Source organism: Mastigoproctus giganteus, chromosome 6, assembly GCF_048544385.1.
Source record: "Mastigoproctus giganteus isolate SK-2022 chromosome 6, ASM4854438v1, whole genome shotgun sequence".
NCBI lineage: Eukaryota > Metazoa > Arthropoda > Arachnida > Uropygi > Thelyphonidae > Mastigoproctus > Mastigoproctus giganteus.
This window is the reverse complement of record NC_143580.1, coordinates 68,628,101-68,649,825: the sequence shown is the minus strand read 5'-3', so window position 1 is coordinate 68,649,825 and position 21,725 is coordinate 68,628,101. Positions and strand designations below refer to the sequence as shown.

Genomic DNA, 21,725 nt, shown 5'->3' with positions numbered 1-21,725 from the left:
ATTTTGAATATAATGCTGTTTTCTTCGAATACAATACTCTATTTAGGCTTACAAAATGTACTATGTTACATTTTCTTCTAGTAAGCAAAAGCAAATCTATAAATAAGAAATTCCGTGCATATTTGATGGTGCAACGATCATATGTTGTCTCTCCCAAGACTTTGGCCGGTGGCCCCCAGCAACTAAACAGCCTGAACGTGACTGTATCTGCCACTGAGCTATACGAAGAGAGGAAAATGCCTTGAAGTATTTGAAAGAGATCTATAGTCGCGTACGTTTCCGATACTTTTATAATGTCAAAAAGTTTAATCAGTGATGGCTACATCGAAGATAACACGAACTCCAAAGCTTTGTGCAGAAATATTCGTTCTTTCAAAGATCTCCACAGGCGTTTCACTACTTTCAGAGCTGTTGCTCGATGTTCAAATTCCTTTGAAAGCTAGAATAAGTATAGAAGTGTGATGTGGACTTCCATTTCTTTAGGTTTTTGAAAAAAAAATTACAGATGGAAACTGAATTTAAAAGTTCTGAGTTAAGAAGGAAATGTTATATATTTGTATTTCAAGTTGTTATTGGGCTTTACGAGTATTAGCGACTAAGGCCATATTGCCCCGTATAAACTGTTTGTAAATTGCGTGTGTTCTGTAGTCGGTTTTCTATTTTGCTGGATGAAAAATTCGAGTTTTCAGGAGAAAAAACCCATGCTACCCTCGCCCAAGACCAACTAACATATTCCTCTCGTCATCAATGGGACTCAAACCAAGGTCTTTTCCACACAGTGTGGGGAGGACGGCGATTTTTGTTTAAAATTAAAACAAAATGCTTCATAAACTTACTTACCACCACCCATTTTCAATAACAGAAAGCCAACAGTGTTTGGGTTATAGCAATAATGCCTCCCTTACGGACAAGTTTTAAACGATGAAAACTGGGAAATTCAATCATCTTCTGCTAGTGAGGAACTCTACTTTTAAAAGAATCTTTCAAGTTCATGAAGCCCCATAAAAACATATCATTAGAAGACACATGTCCAAATTCCATGTAGATGGCACTGTGCCAAACGCACAACGGCCTGGAACACCCATCTTCCGATGACATGTTTTCTCATCCGAAAATATTCTACCCAGTCCAAAGAAATCAAAAAGAAATGATCTTTGGAATTGTGATTGTCCAAAACATATTTAGAAAATTTAGCCAGTTCTAGAGTTATTGCCTACTATTAACGATTCCCTGGTGCATTTCTCCTTCGGATTAGTGGGACTTGTTGAAGAAAGTTATTTCTACATCATCTCCATTAGTTGATTGGGTGATGAAGCTTACTCTAGTGAATAACAAAATTCTAGGCTGTGGGCCACGGAAAATTTCACAAACCATCTTTGATCGAATGAACAACAATATTATCCGCCAAGAGTTTCTGTCTGATGTGGAGTTCCAGCTCCCAAAATAAAGCGATTCTTTCTCAACCATAGGTTTCCCAACTGAAGCTCCTGAAAGTCTTCTATAATTTAAAAGCATTTTGGTTATCTGTACATATACCATTTAAGCTCTTAGCCTTGGCACAATTAACCTCATCTGAAGAAAGTTCAAATCGAATTCCTGATGTTGTGGAAAAATGTAGAAAAACAATGAATAGTTCTAAGTAACAAAGATATGCAATACGTAAAAAGATTCTGTTTTGACTGACACCTTAAGATCATTGCACACTTCCTTTATAGGAATCTACGCAGTGTTAGAAACAGACGTCACACATTTGATTGATTCCACGCGTCGAGGTAGTTCGCCACAAGTATCGTATCCTACTATAAAAGTTTTCTTTGAACTTTTCTATGCGATTTCTTCGGGAAAATTTCTGCACTAGCGAACCCAGAAAAGTGGTTTCATTATGGGGATGTATTCATCAGACATGATCAATATTTCTGCTCAAAGAAATTACGTAGTCAACATGGGAAGCTGTGGCGTAAGCACAATAGTGAGATTGATTGAAGGGTTTAACTAATTCGAGTGCAGAATATTTATTTGTGTGGCTTTCGGAGTTTGCTTGTGGAGGAATTTCTCAGATATTCACTGTTCTGATAAAATCCACAAGATTATTTAATAGTTTATAGGATATATAAAGCGTTTAAAGATAGTTTAATATTCAATAACTTGATTTCGTTTAACAGAACCATAAAATAATATAAAACTGTACCACACAAGAGAGCATGACTGTGTCATATTTCAGCAGTTGAACTACCTTCGTATAATATTCCATCGATTAGCAATGTGCGGCTACTGTTTCTGATTGATTCAGGACTGTCTAAGTGTGAGGTAATGATATGCTGCTTGAGTATCGAGCCTCAAATTCAGAGTGTGCCCATTTTTCATATTTAAGTGGAACCATTCTATAATCACTATCCAGATGCTAACAGAGGATTTAATTTGTAGTCTTACGGTTGTGTTTCTGCTGTCTGATCCTCTTAATATATTGCAGACATCAATTTACTCAAGAAGTATTCATCAAACTGTTCGGGGAGGAACTCGGTAAAAAGAAAGAACTTGGTAATGAGGGAGGATTATTTTGAAATGGGGCATGAGATTATGAAACGTTTTAATTATCTGCGATGAAATCATGTACAATTGCAATGAAATAATCATGCCTACACATTTACATCTACTTTTTTAAAATTTGTTTCACCCATATCACTTTGTGAGAAAATTGCGTTCTGTGGACAATTTGATTCTTACAAAAAAAAATGATTCTCACAATAAAATTGAAAGAATTATAAAAGATCTGAATACAAAATAAGAATTCTCACTTTTATTTCTACAATTTACAATGCCCACTGAAGACATTATGGTCACCTACGTAATAGTGGATATGTCCTAATCTTGCCACCTTAAAGAATCCTCGCCGATTGGCGATGCATGGATTTTATAAGGTTTCTGAACTTGTAGGAGGTAAGTTGTGTCATGTCACCAGGAGTGTGTCCCATAGATGTGCGACAGTCGGTGGTGGATCCAAACCCCGAACTTATAGATCAACCTAGTGCTAGAGAGGTTCCGTGAGATTCATATTCGACAGCTAAGGTAGCATTTGGAAGTTACTTTCGTGTTCTGCGAACAACCACTCTCGAACAATACTGACAACGTGGCAAGGGGCACTATTCAGAAAGATAATGAAGGCTGCAAGAGATTCCCCTTAACAAACCACTGCCGCTATGTGCTCCGTGTTGGATCAAGACATCGGAATGATTCCTCTCCGCAGTTTTTGGCCTTATATTCCATCTTCCGTATAGTTTTAAACGTTTATCCAGTGGTCAGTGGTTCAATGACGCTGTTTAGATGCAATCCATTTATAAAGCCTTAATCATTTCATGAGGTCTCTTCGCAGGTATTTGGTATCCGGATACTGCAATTCCCATAACTGAAGTCTATCTTCCGAATAGAACCATTTTGTATTCCACTGACTCATCTTGTTGCTCTTTTCTGAATCTATTTTAACGGATCAACGTCGTTCCTAAAACGAGGCGTCCAGCTTTGCATGCGGTACCCAAGATGCAGCATGAACACTGCCTTACAAAAGAGGAATAACTTAATCTACAGTAGCAGCCTTCTGTTAACAATCATTATTTGAACATTTTTATTGACTACCTCAGTAAGATGCTCGTGAGTTTAAGATGTTATTATTAATGCCAACATGTTCCACCTCTTCATTGTATTACGACAGCGCAAACGTTGTTCAAGAATAATTGTTCAGATCTCTAATTTGGCAATAAAATATTTCTGAAAGATCAGCCATATTCAAAGACATTTTAAATTTTGAATAAATATGGTAAATCACGCGAAACGTAAATATAAATAATTCCATAATGATAAAAAATAAATAGCTATTATCAAGAACATAATTACAGGAATTTTCAATAAATATGTCTTTAAATATTGAAGATTGTCACGTGAAAACGGTCATCCTAATAATCATATTTCCTTGTATGTAATTATAATCTTTACTGCATCTCGACGTATGTTATACCAGATGAAAGGCAACCCTGGATTACCTTCTAGAAAGATGTTCTCATATGTTGCAGCTTCCTGGTACCATGAGAAGCTGGCGTGACCCGAAATCTCCTAAAGCTCTTTGATGATGACGATATCAGTCTGCAATTGTGTTGTGTCAATCTTCGTGTTCCTTTCGTAGGCAGAAGAATCGCAGATGCACGTATGGATTAAATTCTTTCTCCCCAGTGAGTTATATAATGCCTTATGCTCTGGGTCGATGCTTTTAGGAGTTAACTACCATTTGGATGCTTATTTAAACTAAATATTATAGAAACAAAGGGAACTTCATTTGCCTCTGCTCTTCCAAGTAATATTCCATTGCGCGTTCTCTCATTTAACCATCTGTTTAACTTCATTAAATCATCAACCATCCTTCGGTATAAATAATGAATTATAGTATTTATAAATTATCAAGTTTTAACTAAATGATTAAAATACGTGTTACCAATGCGAATTTATTAACTTTTCTTACAAATAAGATCTTAAGTAGCAGTTGAAACACGAGAAGTTGCGTTACTTCTTCTTTGAAGATTTCTAATGCGTTCCTCGTGTAAGAAATTTCCTCTGGATTTTGGGAAAACAGTTAGGGAAAAAACTATCCAAAGAATTTTTCCCATTTAGATGGTTTGTACGTTTCCATCTGTTCATAATTTTCCGTTCTGCAGATTCCTATAAGAATTGCACTCTGACGTCAGTTGGAAACCAGACCTCCACCATCAGCCGATGTAAAATTGATTGGGCAGAGTATAGTCGAAAAACATCGATGCTACGAGGCTTTAATTTTTAAGCTTTGCTACATATTTCTCAGAAAACTTGCAAAACTTAAAAATATATCGCGGTAACCGTTTTTTCTGACGTACTTCGGAATACCAAAGTTCTTTTTCTTATTACATTAAAGTTGAAAGTACAGTCAAAGAAAAATGATTTCCCTCTAGCACCAATGTAATTGGTAAGGAATTCTGTAGGTAGCTAATCAGTTTCCAGCTTCTTTAACCATTCAATATTTAAGGTAAGATGATAAAACTCACGCAAACCACGTGCTCTGTCTTGTAAGTTAATGCGTTGATTATCTTTTCTTTCAATTTAAAAGTTTCCGAAGTAATGTCAACCCATGATTAATGTTCGAGTTTGTTACAGTGAATACAATTGTGAACTGAGAAAAAACGAAAGAGAAATAGAGTTTTAACTTATCTTTGCTAAGTTAGAACTCTTGTTTTTTCAAAATTTATTTAGAGTGCATTCCACATGTTCCCTGTAAACAAGAATTACGAGATTTCTGAAAGCGTCCTCCCACTGTGTGGTAGTTTTTAGTCTATTCGGGCTGTTTCCTAATAAGAAAGAGATAGGAAGACAATAAGATGCCACCTAAGACGTGACAAAAACAAAGACGGGGAGTAAAAAATAGCGAGCACGAAACGGAATCCTGCTGTAGACGCTGAATGATGCCCCTGCTATTCTGCATACCTGTTGGAATAAAGAAAATCAATACATGTACGGTCACTGTAAATGATTTATAACCTCAAGCTGCCGGAACTACATTACCAATGGATCTAAGCAGACTGAAAGCTAAGACTGCAACACGAAGCTCAGTGGAAAAGAGAAATTTTGAAATAGTTCTTTTTAATAAGGACCGTTTATATAAAAACAAAATGCAAATTCAATGCCACGAAATAAAAGGATTAATTTTCAATTTTGACGGATAGTCATTGAAATCAAGACTTGAGTTTTCACTTATACAGGGATTATAAACTTTTTCGCGGTATTTCGCTATTAATTTGATGTTTACTTTTAAAAGTGCACCCGAATAAATTCAAAGTGAATGTCAGCTTCTGTTACATTTTCTACAGATTCAACATAGCTGCAATCATAATTTCATCCAAACATAACTGCAATTAAAACTTCATCTAAACATAACTGCTATCCAAACGTAACCGCCATCATAATTGCATCCAAACTTAACTGCAATCCAAATACCTTAACGGGAATATTCGAAAGAAATACAAACTGATTCCTACTCTCCTGTGGACACGTGTTGTGTCTTATGTAAGGCGGCCCTTAAACGTTAATTCATCACCGCCATGGTTCTATGTGATGATATACAAAACTCTGTACAGTGGCCAGAAATGAGTGTAGTGCTATGTTTGCATAGTGTGTATTGTTTAGATGTTTCTGGTCGCTTTGCTACCAGGAAGGCTGCTTCTCAGTACCCGTTCACGCCACGAGGAGGCGGACCCAACTATACACGCACTAAACTAAATGTAATATTTTCTACTCTCACGTTAAGACAGCTTCTCTTGAGCATTCTGAAAAGTTAAAATCGGTTTCTGTTAAATGCACAATAGATGTATTCAAAGTTAGATGCCAGCTCTGGTTTTCGGTCTGCTAGATACGTATTTTCTATTATTCTTACATTTTATGCATAAATTTTATTATGCGCGATAATATGGCCATACATCAGCATTCTTCAGCAGTGATTTACCCCATTAAGAAAACAAAGCTTAAACAGTTAAACGGAAGTGCTCTTTCAATGGTATTTGAATATTATCCGCACTAACATATCTAGAAATGATAGCGTTATTAACCACCGCGATCGAGCAAACATAATGTGTCTTTATAAAGTTCAAAACAAGCTATTAAATACAAACAGCTTATGTAACTACCGCAATTAAAATATCAGTTACTGAACATAACTGTAAAACAGGTAAAACGTCCGCGAACTACTTTTCCATTAACAGGCTAAATTATCTCTCGTAAATCCATATAATACGAAATTCTTTAAAATTTCCTACGTAATAAAATGGCGTAAAATAATTACAGAAATTTTGGAAATTGAAATCGCGAGGTTCTAAATGAATATTCACTGTACCATTAAATGCATCTGATTGCGAAGAGTTCAAGCAATGGGCGAATAATAATAATCAGTATAAACAGTTCAAGAACCATTAATGCGTCTCTACTGCAACACATGCTTAGAATGCCTACAGATAATAATTGTCCCCAAGAGCTAACCGAATTAGCCCGAAATGTAATTGCTTTCGAAGGATATAAAGTGAATAATTATTTCGAATGTTGGGATATTAAAATTTATATAAAAAAATATAGATGGAATGTTTTAACCGTAAGGTAGTTAATCATGAAATTACGTAGAGAAAATTATACTTTTAACTAACGATAATGTTTGCTTTTTGATGAATTATTTTAGATTAAATCTTTTGGCTGAAAGCCACAAGTTAAATGACTCGACTTTATTGGTTTCCCTTTTTTTTTTCTAAACAGATTTTCTCCAAATTCGATGTAGTTTTGGAGATGTGAGTGCAACGTTGCTTATCGAGTATTATTTAGTCTGCTTTTTTACTTAAGTAGGTTCGTGTTTGTGTAATGAAATTAGTGTCGCCGTCTCGCGTTTCTTGGATAAAGCGAATGAATTATTCACATCAACCGAAATTTCTAATACAAAATATAAATACAGGTGGAGGAAGGCCCGAGCTTCTTGGAACGTTAAAAATTATTGTGCAGAGGCGAATGCTCATTTATTATTTACAGTAGCAATTATGGGAGAAACTTCGACCGTTGGAAACATAATGAGCAAAAGAATCATAAAGAATAAACGAGATTAATCAAATCAAACATTTTCTGCTTTGGTGGATGGTATATCTTCGAGATGTTTGCTACATTAAGGATCGAATGCAAGTAAAAGGTTATTGCAAGAGCGGTTATTTCCGCTAGTCGGGGTTATAACATTTGCTTTTGCCGAGGCGGTCTTGGTCGCAGATAAGAAAAATCGAAGTCGTAGCATCAACACCGAAATGGTCCAAATTGTTTCCAGCGAACTTTTTCTTATTGGAATCCAGAAAGCGTAATTTAAATGAGAGAAAAATGGTCGAATTAGTCAACAAATTTAGTTAATAGTCGTTCTGAATTTGATCAGATAGAGGTCTGATGGATTTGAATCCTAAGTTTTATTTCTTTCTAACTACTGCTAAGTAACCAGAAAGGCTGATATAATTAACGTTTGGCAATCCTTTGAAACTTCTAAATTGCTTTATCTTTGAGGCTGAGTGCATTAAAATCAGAGGATTTTGATTTACAGTAAGTTTGGTGGAATAACGTGTATTCATTTGGGATTACATTTAGAGGAGAAAAAATAACTATTTCATGAAAATAGAATTAAATAGTTTGTTTTTTGGCATAAGTTGTTCTGCCAATCATACAGAGTGAAAATGAATGTACTCTGGTTGAGTGAGAGACACTGTCCTATGGTTTGATACCGGAAAAAGGCGCTTATCCAGAAATATCCAATTTACAGATACTTTGGAAAAGATAGAGGAGTGATTAAGACAGTGGAAGAGTTCACATATTAATGAAGTTCCTTTCAGGCAGAGAGCGAATACGAAGGCAAAGATTGCAATCTCTGGAATTCCATGCTGTTATAGAAACACGCCTTTTGATTTCTGTATTATACAGTAAAAACTTTATTTTAAACAGTTGGTACCCAGTGATCTCTTTGTAGAGAGTGCAATGTATGTGGCTAAAACACGATTTTAGCAAATGAGCGTTTTTAAGATTAAATATTTTTCTTGTTCTCCCAATAAACAAAGCGCCGATTAGTCCAAATCCCAGAAATTAATTTCACTATTTGATCTGCATAGTGTAAGGGCACAATGGATATCGATAGGTTAAGATTAACTACCTTAATCTCCGAAGTATGATTCATTTCACATTTTAACTGAAATGCTAAAATATTCTGGTAAAACGAACTTATATCAAACATAAAAAACAGCGGTATATAAATTTAATTTTAAAATGTTTCGGAACAGTTCATTTCTTTCAGTAGACAATCTCTGATGGAGCAGTAATGCCATATTTCACACTTCGAGCTATTCTGAAAATAAAACGAAATCTGCCTTATAGTCTATAAATTTCAGAAGTAAACACGTTTCACTAAAAGTGTGTGTTTTTTTTTTTTTTAAAGGGGATTTCTTTAAATACGTAAGGCGTTCTTTTTACATATAAACGGAGATCGAGAAAAAAAATTGCGAAATTTGAACAAAAGAACTGCACGCGATAACCGAGTTATGAAACGTATTTCCATCGTTATGTTTTTGCAGGAAGCTTGGATCAAAATAAATCTGATAATTTTTTTTCTTCTCGGAATCAAAAGAAAAATTTATTCTACACACGAGCTTAAAAGGTTGCTTTTCTCCAGAAAGGCGAGAATTTAGAGATTTATCTTCATTCGTTATATACTCGTGATTTCAAAGCTCCATTTAGTGGTAATAGAGAAGCCGTGATCGCTAATAAAAGAGTTTTATAAATATATGTGTCTGATTGTATTAGGTATCCAAATCACGTTGAATTCTCCAGCAACAGTGGGCATTATGATTCTCTAAGAATGTGGTTAACTGGTAAAGCTGCATCTTCCAAGTGGTTCATTAATACTGATTTTTTTCTTTGTGCTATTTAAGTAGCAGGTATTTAAAATGTCTCCCATTACTTCTCTTGTGTTAATTTATCAGGGGAAAATTTCCAACACGTGTGCGTGCTTTGCATGCCGATATTATTTGTAGTTAGAATTGTGTTACCACTGCATTAACTCGGATAAAACTGATATTTCTGGCACCCACCTTATTCCTCTCTTAGAAGAAGACTTTTGGGAATAGCCAAAAGTCTTCTTCTATGCGAAGACTTTTGGCTATTCCCAAGATAAAAACAGAACATGAAAGGAAAACGATTGGAGTCGATCCTAGAAATCCAATCAAACATAACGAAAGCCTTCATAAAAGATAACTTCCAAAAAATATTTTGATCGGTTGAGGGAATAAGTGTATGCTTGTAGAAACAGATTATATTAAAGAATATTAAGAAAGTAAATATTCATTTTTTTTGGATTAAGCCCTTCTGTACTTACAACAGAATTTTTGTTTAGTTGTACAGATAAATGCAGAAGGATCTAGGGTTATGATGAGTCAGGATACTGAGTCTGTAAATTGTTCGCCTATTTTAAGAATTGAAAAACTTCTTTTTCTACATTAGAAACATTTTTTTTTATCGTTCGGCTAAGTCCTGATATTTTTCAGATGTGTTTAAGTCTGTTCTTCTACACCGTGTGTGATAGCGTAAAATTGGAGGAATTTTTGTGATATGTTTTCACTCTGTAGCTGAGGTAGTCGGTCTCAGGCGAAGACAGCAGCATTTTTTCTCCCAGAAACTGTTTTTCGTCTAGCAAAACAAGCAGACTGACCAGAGGATACATGCAATTTATAGACATATTACACACGAGTAGATGAGGTAATTCTCCAGTGGTCCTTCTGTGGCAGTTTTGTCCCTGAAGATAAATTACTCTCTGTCAGGCGTGAAACTATGTACATCTAACTCGGTAAAAACAAATAAATAAACAAAAATATAAGCTAAGATCGGTTTGATTGTCTTGCAGGATGAAAACCTCAAATCTCTGGGAGAGAAAAAGAAACATACAACTCTCGTGCGACTGACTATTTCCCACGAGGTGCCTATAGAAATCCCAACAAGAAATCCGACGAATTTTCAAAATGATGGATACAGTACTTTTATAATGGATAAACTAAAGAATAAAACCACTTAGTTTGGTACTAGAGGATAAAAGGTCCATGAAATGCATAAAAGGACATTGAACCCGCTATGACTAATGGATGATTCAATATACAGAAAGCACTTCAAGAAAAACAAAAGTGCCTTTAAATTTTCAAAACAAAATCCACTCACTCTCATTTATCAATAAACATGCAGCTTATCTATTTATAATGCACTTTGTAAATAAAATATTCCCTTATAATCAAAAATAATTTATAGAGATGTTATTAATAACTTAACTGAAACGTCCTTACATTTCAGTTATCATTTGGAGTAGTTCTAGAAGATATGATTGCTTGTTGATTAAAACCTTTTTTTAACTGTTAATGAATAAAAAATGAAAACATTCTAAACGTCAAGAAACTAACATTAATTAATATGATATTTTAGATCGCTAAGTAAAATTGCTATTACTAGACAAGAAAATAAGGCTAATTTTCTAAGAGAAGACGCAAAAACACGCCATACAGAAAGATGAATAGCTATGCTATTATGTACATGTATTAGTAGAAAAGCCACTAAGTCATTTTGACGTTAGCTAGAGGGAAAAAAGATAGAGAGGCAGAGAGAGATAGAGAAAAGGAGAGATTAATGTCATCCGATTATAACTGATAAATGGGGTGGTTAAAGCGAATTTTTTGCTTTATATACATTATTAATTAGACTCCAGTTATATAAGAAAGAATCCTTATTAGATGCATTCTCTCAGAATCTTCCTAATCTCATCTACCGCTTTAGAGACACAGATAAAAGCTTCTCTATGACGAAGTAAATTTTAAAAAGGAATGCTGCCCGAAAATGTTGGCTTCAATCCATTCTGTATTCAAATCCGTTGTCCCTCATAGAACTACATCCGTTAAATAGGACTACACATATTTATCTTTGTTGTTCCGATTCGCTTAGGCTGTCGATCATCTGTCTTATCTTGTTCTTGTTGTCGTCTTTTATCCCTATATCTTAGACTAATAACAGAGAGAAGAAAAAAAAATAAAGGAGCTGGAAAGACTGCAAACAGAAGCAGAAAATTATAAACTGGTAGATTTGTTGTATACTGGAGACATTTTAGACAAAGAAGGCATCGTTGACATCAAAGTACGTCCAGAACCCAATCCAATCAAGACGACCATAGTGTCCCGAAATGTCAACATCAAAGACCACGACAAGAAAATAGACTCTTAACTAGGAACTCCCAAAGGTGTAGTTGCAAAGTATGGTTAAAAAAAGAAACGACTCGTAATCAAAGCCAAAAAAACCCAACTCCATATTAATGGACAACAAAGAAAAACTGTCTGGCTAAATGGAGTGGGATTAACTTTTATGGGAACACACTAGTTCGCGTCGCTCTAAGAAACTCTCCTTAAACGTGGAAAAGAAAAATCATACGATATTGGAAATAAAAATAAAAAAGAAAGTCGGTTTTACTCTATCCCATTTACAACGTTAGATTGCCCATATGAATCGAGTCTATTTGTTTGTCGAGTAAGAAATATTTCAATTAAAATCCTTTCTGGAATCTTGCTATTCACTACCGAAAGAAGAAAAAAAAATTACAATACACTTCCTATCAGCCGGAAGTGGTTCGCTACATCCTGAAGGGATCGTTTTCTGATAATTTTATTTTTGCGAGATGACGTACAATGAAGTCTCCATTTTTTATTATTATATATTTTTTACAACGTCATTAAACTTGCTTTCGGCTCAGCGAAGGCGACGAAACCTGACCGATAATGAGCGGATCTTACGGTACATGTCGCGAGCCTAGCAGGTTTTCATTTTGTTTGGCGCCGTTTTATTAGAAGTCTGTATATATTCCAATCTTCCCCTTCGTTTCCCCCCAATGTGCCCAGTTAGAAAATCTACTGCAGCTGTTAGCAGGAAACATCCTCTCTCAGCTAACACCATTACTAGAATTTATACTTCCTACTTGTTAGAGAAATTGGATCGACATACACATTATCTTAGAATTTATGCGACAATATGTTCTTGCCTGAGCTTTTATGTTTTTTAATTCGCAAAGTTTAAAAAGTAAAAACTCGCTTGCATTAATTTTAATGGAGACTCATTTTATCGAAGTAAGATAACTAACTAAATACGAATCAACAATAGAAACATTTTAACTTACATAAAAAAGCGTTGATTTAAAACAGTTAGGGGACTTAAAATTCGTTATTGAACAATTCAAAGATATGACTGTTTTTCAGCAAAAACAAAAATTATCTTTACAACTTCACCGACAAATTAAAATTAAAATTGAATGAGATAAAGAAAAATTGTTTATTCCATTGTTTAGAAAACTCAGAAAGTTTTATGAGAAGTTAAATGATCGAGATGCACGTGTTGAGTTGCAAAGTAACACATCAACAATGTGACAAACTGGTTTTACGTGCAGAAACTGTTTGTCCCATTAACAACCGAACAAACTGATTTTACGTGCAGAAACTGTTTGTCCCATTAACAACCGAACAAACTGATTTTAGGTGCAGAAACTGTTTGTCCCATTAACAATCGAATAAACTGATTTTACGTGCAGAAATTATTTGTCCCATTAACAATGGAACAAACTGCTTTCTGCGCCTAACGTATTTAACAATGAGACAAACTGGTTTTACGTGCAGAAATTGTTTGTCCCATTAACAATTCGACAAACAGCTTTCTGCGCGTAATATATTTAATAAATAAATATTTTTTTTTTATTTAGCTGTGAAATTATAAAAATAATTTACATTTTCTCTATATAATCATCTACTTAAAATCCCTACTGATGAAGTTAAAAATGAAATTCATTTTGTTTTTTTTTTTTAAATCAAAACGAAGTTATAATTATAATAATGAATGAAAGATATGTCTACAAAGTTTCCTTCAAGCGTTTCGGTGGGTATGCTGTTAGTTTTTAAAGCTCGCCAATGGTACGTACGCGCACATAGAACGTTTAAATAGCGAGCATACAAACATAAAATCTATTAAGGATTCTACAACTACTCTTTGTAGAGCGGGAAAAAATGCACAAAAAAGTATTCACTGTAAAAGAAACAAGTAGATTCAACCATTAATCTAGAAAGTAGGGCAATCGGCAAACTGACGTACAATGGCGAAGTTTCTATAGAGAACACTGCAATACACATCTACCCCATGGAACTAGAGAAACGTACATCAGGAGAGGCGTAACTTATGTTTGATGGCACTCCAAAATCGCAGCACACAAGGGCAGAGCAAAGCAGAAAATATCCTGAATACATTACTGAAATAGTTGCGTGCGATAGAGGCATCCACTGATAGTACACACATGCATGACTTTTACGTGTTTGGTATGCAAATGATTTCAGAGAAGACTCAGCTAGTCGACACACAACAATTTTCTTTCACTTGCCTGGATTTTGTACCTCTCTTAACTACTCGGATGGCTAGTTACGCTATCGATCAATAATAATTACGCTGTCATAATAGTGTCTGGCTGAATCCGCTCACCAAGTAGAGCTTATAGGATTGCATGCATGAACTGTGTCTTGTGCATAGAGCTACTTTATTTTACGTCGCCAAGTCTTGCATGACAAATGTGATTCTTGTAATTATTTACCATATTTTTCTAATTATTCAAAGCCGGAGAAGTTTTCTTTTATTATCATCAAAGACATTAATTTTATTTTCCTCATGAGTTGGTCAATATATATGGTCAAGCTCGTTCTTTAGGGAATTTGTAATGCTTTCAAAAAAAAAAAATAATGTTCATATTAGGAAAAAAAAACCTTAAAATGATATCAAAGTTAAGAAAATCCCATAATAAAATTTGGAACCAGGCCAGCGATGTTTTTATTTTTAATTGAGTTGCGGATAAAAGCTAACATATTTGTGTGAGAACTTAAGGAATGTAAATTTTGGAAAAACCAGATTACTCAAAGAATATTTAAAAATATTGCTGTTGTTAAAATGTTGCTATTATTAACTCTAATATATTATTATATGTATTGTTTTTAAAATACACCTGAACATTTTATTTAAGAAAAAGAGTTAAGTGGGCTCTCCCAAACTAAATCTAACAGGGAAATGAGATCAAGATGATGGAAAATGCAAAGCCCACAGGCTTCTTTTTCTAAGTAAATGCCTGGCTTTCTTCAGAAACTAGGTAAAAGTGAGATTTAATCCACGCATGTATCAATATGAAATATAGCCCTAGCAGGCGCAAAGATGGAGGTTTAAACAGCTATTAATTATCACCCCCTTCCGTCTCTTGCAGCTACTTCAGGAGGCAGGGATATACGTGGACCAGTCTTCGTGACAGAGCCGCAGGGACAAGTAATCTTCTTGAACAATTACGGTGCCGTTATACCATGTACGGCTAGTGGCAATCCTAATCCTACGGTGACATGGAGAAAAGAGGATGGGACCTCAGTAACCAATATCCCCGGACTTAGGCATGTAAGATGGGATGGCGCGCTCGATTTCCCACCTTTCGGAGCTCAGGAGTATAGAAAGGATGTTCACAGTGCGGTGTACAGATGTATTGCATCCAACGCAGCTGGCACACTGGGGAGTAGAGACGTGCATGTTAGAGCAGGTGAGCGATTTTTTTTTTATATGTAATCAAATTTGGAAAGAAACATTTGTCAAATATTTTTTAGACCCATAAAAATATTATGGAAGTATTATAGAAGTTTATTTCTTCTTCTTGGTGATTTTTATTTTTTCAAAACAGTTTTCAAAATCAGAAACGAGTTATTCAATAAAATTTTAAAGAATAATCATTATATATCTTAAAGATATTTAAAGACTAAAATATCTTAGATAATTTAAAGCATTTAAATATCTTTTCACTAAGAAATGAAGAAAAACTCTTTTTTATAATTTAGAAAAGAATTAATTTTTTAAAAAAATGGAAATATTTCTTCAAGAACATTTTCCAAAAAAAAAAATATTCAACTTTTTTTGTATTCGTTAAGATTTTCAGGGAAATCTTCAAGACGGTTTAGTAATGAAAAATCCATAAAGAATATTATGCAATCCTAAATAATGTTGAAGAGACTTTCATTTTATTTGGAATAGCGAAAACAATGTACTTGAAAATCAGTTTCATCTTAGCAACCGACAATAGGAATGCATTTAAAGTTCAATAAAACCTTTAAGTGAAAAAATTCCCAATCCCCTTCAGCCACATCAAACTTAATTCACTCCTTCGTTTGTGACTATTTTTTGTGCTTTTAATTCATTCTGGTACATCGAGACCTTTCCTATTTTCTAAGATAACCTTGGAGAAGTAAGGTGGCGATCTGATTGAGAACTGCTATAGCGAATTCTATAGAGATCCCCCTAGAATCTATTTAGAACTATTGAGAACTGTTATGGCGAACTGCTATTGTTAAATACGTTACACTCAGCAATCAGTTTGCCCCATTGTTAAATATGTTACGCTCAGCAATCAGTTTGTCCCATTGTTAAATACGTTACACTCAGCAATCAGTTTGTCCCATTGTTAAATACGTTACGCTCAGCAATCAGTTTGTCCCATTGTTAAATACGTTACACTCAGCAATCAGTTTGTCCCATTGTTAAATACGTTACACTCAGCAATCAGTTTGTCCCATTGTTAAATACGTTACACTCAGCAATCAGTTTGTCCCATTGTTAAATACGTTACACTCAGCAATCAGTTTGTCCCATTGTTAAATACGTTACGCTTATGAAACTTTTTTCCCTATTTAATTTTGTTTTTCGAAACATACTAGCACATAAACAAAAAAAATAGCTTTATAACACGGCCCCATATATGAGAGAATTGACTGATACAATGAGCATTCATTTTATTTAAGAGTGAAGTGCGCACGAGCTGCTGTTCACAGTATTTCTTGTCCAAAGGCCATGACTTCGTGACCCTTTCATGTCTTCAGAATGGGAGAATTGAAGGATTTCCACTGATACTGCTGCATAATAATGCAATGCCTTCACAGCATCAGCCACATGACGCCTTGCAATGTCCTGTAAGATGACTGGCGCTGTCTTCAGAATATGGCGGCGCTTTCGTTTTGTACTACTGGACACAAATGCTTCTCAATGAACGAGTGGTCTTTTCTGTCCCCTACAACAACAATCTTTTTTTCTAAAAACGCTGATCTTGCTTTGTGAACACACTTCATGACACTTACACGCGCACATTTCCGGGAGCAGCAAAAAAATTCCAAATTCACATGCTCTTAAGAAACAATTTCTGCAGTATAATTGTCCTATTCCTGACTGAAATTAGGTAAATTAATCGGTAATGATCATGTTCCTTTTATATGTGACCTACGTCAGTGACGTCTGCTCGCTAGCGCGTGAAGTATTGCCACTACTTTCTGAACAGCACTCGTAGTAATAAGAATAAAAAGAATCTTAAAATTCAAATAAAAATGGTAAGACAGATCTTTAACAAGTGCACTCATCTATAAAACAACCCTGTTAATGAAAAAAGATAAGTGCATTCAGTTAATCAATAACAAATATTTTAAAATGAAGATATCTTGTTTGATGGTTTATTAAAATTTCATCGTTAATGTACATCAATCCAAATTAACTAAATTTACCTTTAGATATTATATTAGTTTTGATTATCAAGTACTTTGTTCTTTTTTCGAGAGAGAAAATTTTCAAAAAAGTTTTATCACAATTTTTATACGAAAAAAATTCGTTTCCCCTTTAATTAAAAGTAAAATTCCTTAAGTACACGTACAACCAATTAAATTTAAATTCGATTAGAAATAATTAAAAGAGACATTCACTTTGAATTACGAACTACATAATATTGCAAGCTTTATTAACAAATATTGCATTTCACTTTACTCTTACTTATTTAAACAGAAATGTAATACCTTCCAGTTTTTATAAAGCCCTTAAATCCACTAATGCATCTCCTAAAAGCAATTTTTATAATCTCTAATGAAGAAACAATTTCTTGAGATGAAACAGCGAACACTTTTTTTTCCTGAAAATTCGAATAGTCACAAGAAAAAACTTCTTTGGCGAAATTTGATAACCTCTCAGAGATAATAAAATAGAAATGGTTTAGCCTTACTTCTATTACGCCATTCCGCAAAAGGGAAAAAAAATTCTCCATTTTCTATAAGATTGGGTATCTTACGGATCCATTTTCCAATATATCACTCGTCTCTTAGAAATTGCAATAAGGGTTCATTGATCAGAAATTGCATTTTGACAGATATCACTTCGCCGCTATGGCTGTTTGAGTTGAGAGAAGAAAGAAAGGTCACTTGTGCGAAAGTCGGATTTTAAATAACTGAAAATTACATAAAAAAGAACCTCAGATATTTATTCACATTTGAGCCTTTTCAGTTTCAGATGTCTTCAATTCTAGAACATATCAGAAAACTTTGCTTTATGGATCGTAACCAAAAAGAAAAATGAAACAAAAACTTCACCATATTCGAATTGATTATATACTTGCAAGTAATATTCTAAGTTGGTAATCTGTTTGATCAGTTGGGTCGTTTATAATTTGCACCAAAGCATCTAAAGAATAAAATCAGAGTTTATCATATACCAACAACGCGGACTGTTGGTGTATCATGTCTGTAATTTGCATGCATTAAAGGGTGGGTTTGATTTGAGGGATGAAAATCCCAGTTTTCTCAAGAAAATTCCATATAACACTAGCGGGAGAGTAACTCGGAAAGGCATGAAAATAGCTCATAAAATTTCATACTATCCTGACTCGAGGTACTTAAATTTTGGCTGATGGCATTGAAACCATGTCCTTTTCACAATGAGTGACTACTCTTAGGTACACCCTCCTTTTCCGTGAAATGGAAAGCCTCTTCATAAAGCAGGTGGGTGGATACGTAGGGATGCGGCAGGTATGCAAATCAGAGTAAAAATGGTCAAGATAAAAGATGCAAATGATTTTCAAGGTGGTATGGTAGTTGGTGCCAGATGTTGCGACATGATTATCTCAATAACTGCAATCCGGCTGAGGTTTTTACGTACAGCTGTGTCTAGGATGTATGAAGAACGTTTCGAATAACCAAATAGCAGCAATCCTATGGTTGGAAACTACGTTGATAAGAGAGGTCAACAGATGCTCTCAAGACTCGTGGGGAGTAACAAAACAGTTAACAGTGGTAATCAAGGGCCATTTTAGAAATTAGAAGTCGTCGTACTTTACCAAGGAGGTATATTGCAGCAGACAACAGAACCGAGTTCCACTCCTGTCAGCAAAAAACAGGGGGGGGCGTGGTTATGGTAGGCTCAGGAACACCAGCACTGAACAGTGGAGGACTGCAAAAACGTTGCCTGGAATGAATCCTGGTTGCTGCTGTTCTACGCCGAGGAGGAAGAGCAAAATAAAGTTACTGTTCTATATTTTAGAGAGCCCCTGGTCACAAAGGATCATAATAATCCCAATTTTCTCCAGTTTATAAAATAACCTTTAATAGTAAATCTATCAAAAACTTTATTGAGTTCAAAGTAAATAATGCTGTAATTGTTTCTTCCATCGCTGTTTTAAGAATTCATCACAAAAACTAACAAGATTGGTGAAGAAAGTCTTCCCCTTCCCTTAATCCTGCTGGATCCATTAAGGATACCATTCTTACTGAGGTGAATGTGTATCGCACCCTTAACTACAGATTTCATGATAATATCCAAACTCACCGGTGGACGACAGTTGCCCATAAAGTCTTTCACATCTCGTGTATGTGTTGGAGAGAGACTAGCGCTTCTTCAGTCATGGGGAAACGTCCTAATAATGATCTCATCAACAGGCCAATACATTTACATCTATTGGATCTTTGTTTAGTATAACGAGGATGTAGTAGTAGTAGTAGCATGTGATGCAAGAAAGCAAGTGTATGAGCTTATGCAGCATCAGCCAAAAAAAAAAAAAAAAAAAAAAAAATCACACCATTCCCTCCAAATGCCTGTCCAGTTCCTCCTTAAATTTATTCAACCTATCAACTTTCACAACGACAGATGGAAGTTTGTTCCAGCAATTAACCACCCGCTGGCTAAAGGCAAATTTTCGCACATCTATTCTACATCTGTCCTTTCGTAATTTGAATTTATGCCCCCTTCGGTTCGTAATCTGAACAAGTGGAAGGATCCCATCAGAATTCAGCGTGCTCAACCCATTCAAGGCCTTATATACCTCAATGTATATCATCCACCACTGAAATATTACTTTTCCTCATCCGCAGTGGCTTTTCTGATAGTCCTCTCAGATATTACCATGACACTTTATTTTACAGTAATCTGACTCATGTCACTCTTCCATTCCAGTACCAACAATCATTCAATGGTAAATGGCTTTTTGTTCAGTCTGGCTTTTTGAACAAATTTATTTTTTAATAACAAAAAACGACGGATGATCGAATGGAAACGATCCACATATTTTGACCCTAAAGGCAACTTTGAATGCGATGCAAGTCTACATTGGAAGCCACAGCAACATCAAGATGCTACGCCCAGAAGTACTCAAGGAAATGTCTATCGTTAAGAGAAACCCCAAGATAATCGCGAGTCGAAGAATTAATATCCGAAGAGGGAATTAGAGAACAACCAACCGACATCTCAGTAGACAGAACAGTTCTTTATTGAACTAACAAGGTATCCTAAAAGGCTCCTTATCAGAAGTCTTTTCGAAGAATAGATAGGTAAAAGATAAATCTCAAAACATCCCGTGAGAAGGAGTTTGAAGAAACGTTAATAGAAACTATGAAAATACGCTTCAGGGTAGTTAGATGCATTGGAACTATTTAAAGTTATCGTTGAGTAAGGAGATCTTTAAAGAAGCCCAAAGTCACGCAAAGTCAACGAAATAGGAAGTTTTAAGACCTCCAAGAACTAAAGATCTTCTTTAAGAAAGGGCAGACGATCATAAAGCAATAATTTCATTATGTTCAGTCTTTAATTGCTTCCTTCGAGATCCAGAATACACCAGCCTTCTCATGTTTTACGTTTCTAGAGATCCTAGACACATTCATTCTAAATTTGAGATTAAGAACATCATCCTGTCCTGGTTTGAATATTGCCATAGGCTTGCAAGTAGCTAAATCTAATTATTATAGCTCTCCCTCCTCCCTCAGAAAGTGCTGCCCCCATTGGCGACTATGAAAACTTACCATGCCTACATCAACCTTTGTAATTACCGAGAAGTGGCTGGTGTTCTTGTTTCTAAGAAATGATTTCCGTAGCCAAGATGAAAATTAACCTCGCTATCACTGTTTTAAGTTCCGCCAAGTCCATTAGAGCTGATTACTTTGTACCTGTTTTCGTAATAATGTAAGGCAGTGTATAAACAATTTCGTAATATCTTCTGTGAGCAGTTAGACTTTCAACTCGTACATTTTATTCTTGACCTCTTTTACTATTCTATTAGCTCAGCAGGGAAATTTCGGGTCGTACAACATAAGGTGCAGATGGTTCCCATTTTTCAATTTTCACCATCATAAAAAAGGTAAGGATGAAGGCAAGAAATAATCAAAACATCAGGTCAAAGAGCTATATTTAAGAAGGAAATATACAAGAAAGAAGTAGAGTCAGCCAAAAGAAAAAACCTTCCCGTTTCACCCATCCAGTCACTCCAAAGGTTTGTCTAGTTCAGCCTTGAACAACGACAGATGGAAGACAATATTTAAGCTTTCAACTTCAACAACGACAGATGGAAGTTTGTTCCAGCAATTAACAACCTGCTGGCTAAAGGCAAATTTTCACCCATCTATTCAACAACTGTCCAGACTTCATTGACGAAATTCAAACTCAGGTCTTTGCCACCCACCCGGTGTAGGTAGGACGGTGATTACATGAACTTGTACTATCCGTGAGGACATGTATCTCGCGGATAGTACAAATTTATACTAGAAGAGGGGAAGAAGAGAATTTCTGGGTACCACGATAGGAACAGTCATATTAGAGTTAAACAAAGCACAATTTATTATGAAGGAACATTTTATTCATAAAACAAAGACAATGGACCATCCCTTTACTTAGTTGTGACACAGATAATGACCTGAAAATTATTCTTCAATGGGCCAAAGAAAAAAGGTACGGATTATAGCGTGGATTTAGAATTTTAGATACGTCTCTCAATATTTAGCAGTGTA

At 35.1% G+C, this 21,725-nt stretch overlaps 1 protein-coding gene across 1 annotated transcript in view; it reads left to right on the top strand.

Moving 5' to 3' along the window:
* LOC150084395 (cell adhesion molecule Dscam1-like) overlaps positions 1 to 21,725 on the top strand; it is a 326,343-nt gene that overhangs the window by 14,437 nt on the left and 290,181 nt on the right. Inside the window, 1 exon segment of the mRNA XM_090375201.1 lies at positions 14,876 to 15,196. Coding sequence (XP_090231327.1) covers positions 14,876 to 15,196 — 321 coding nt within the window.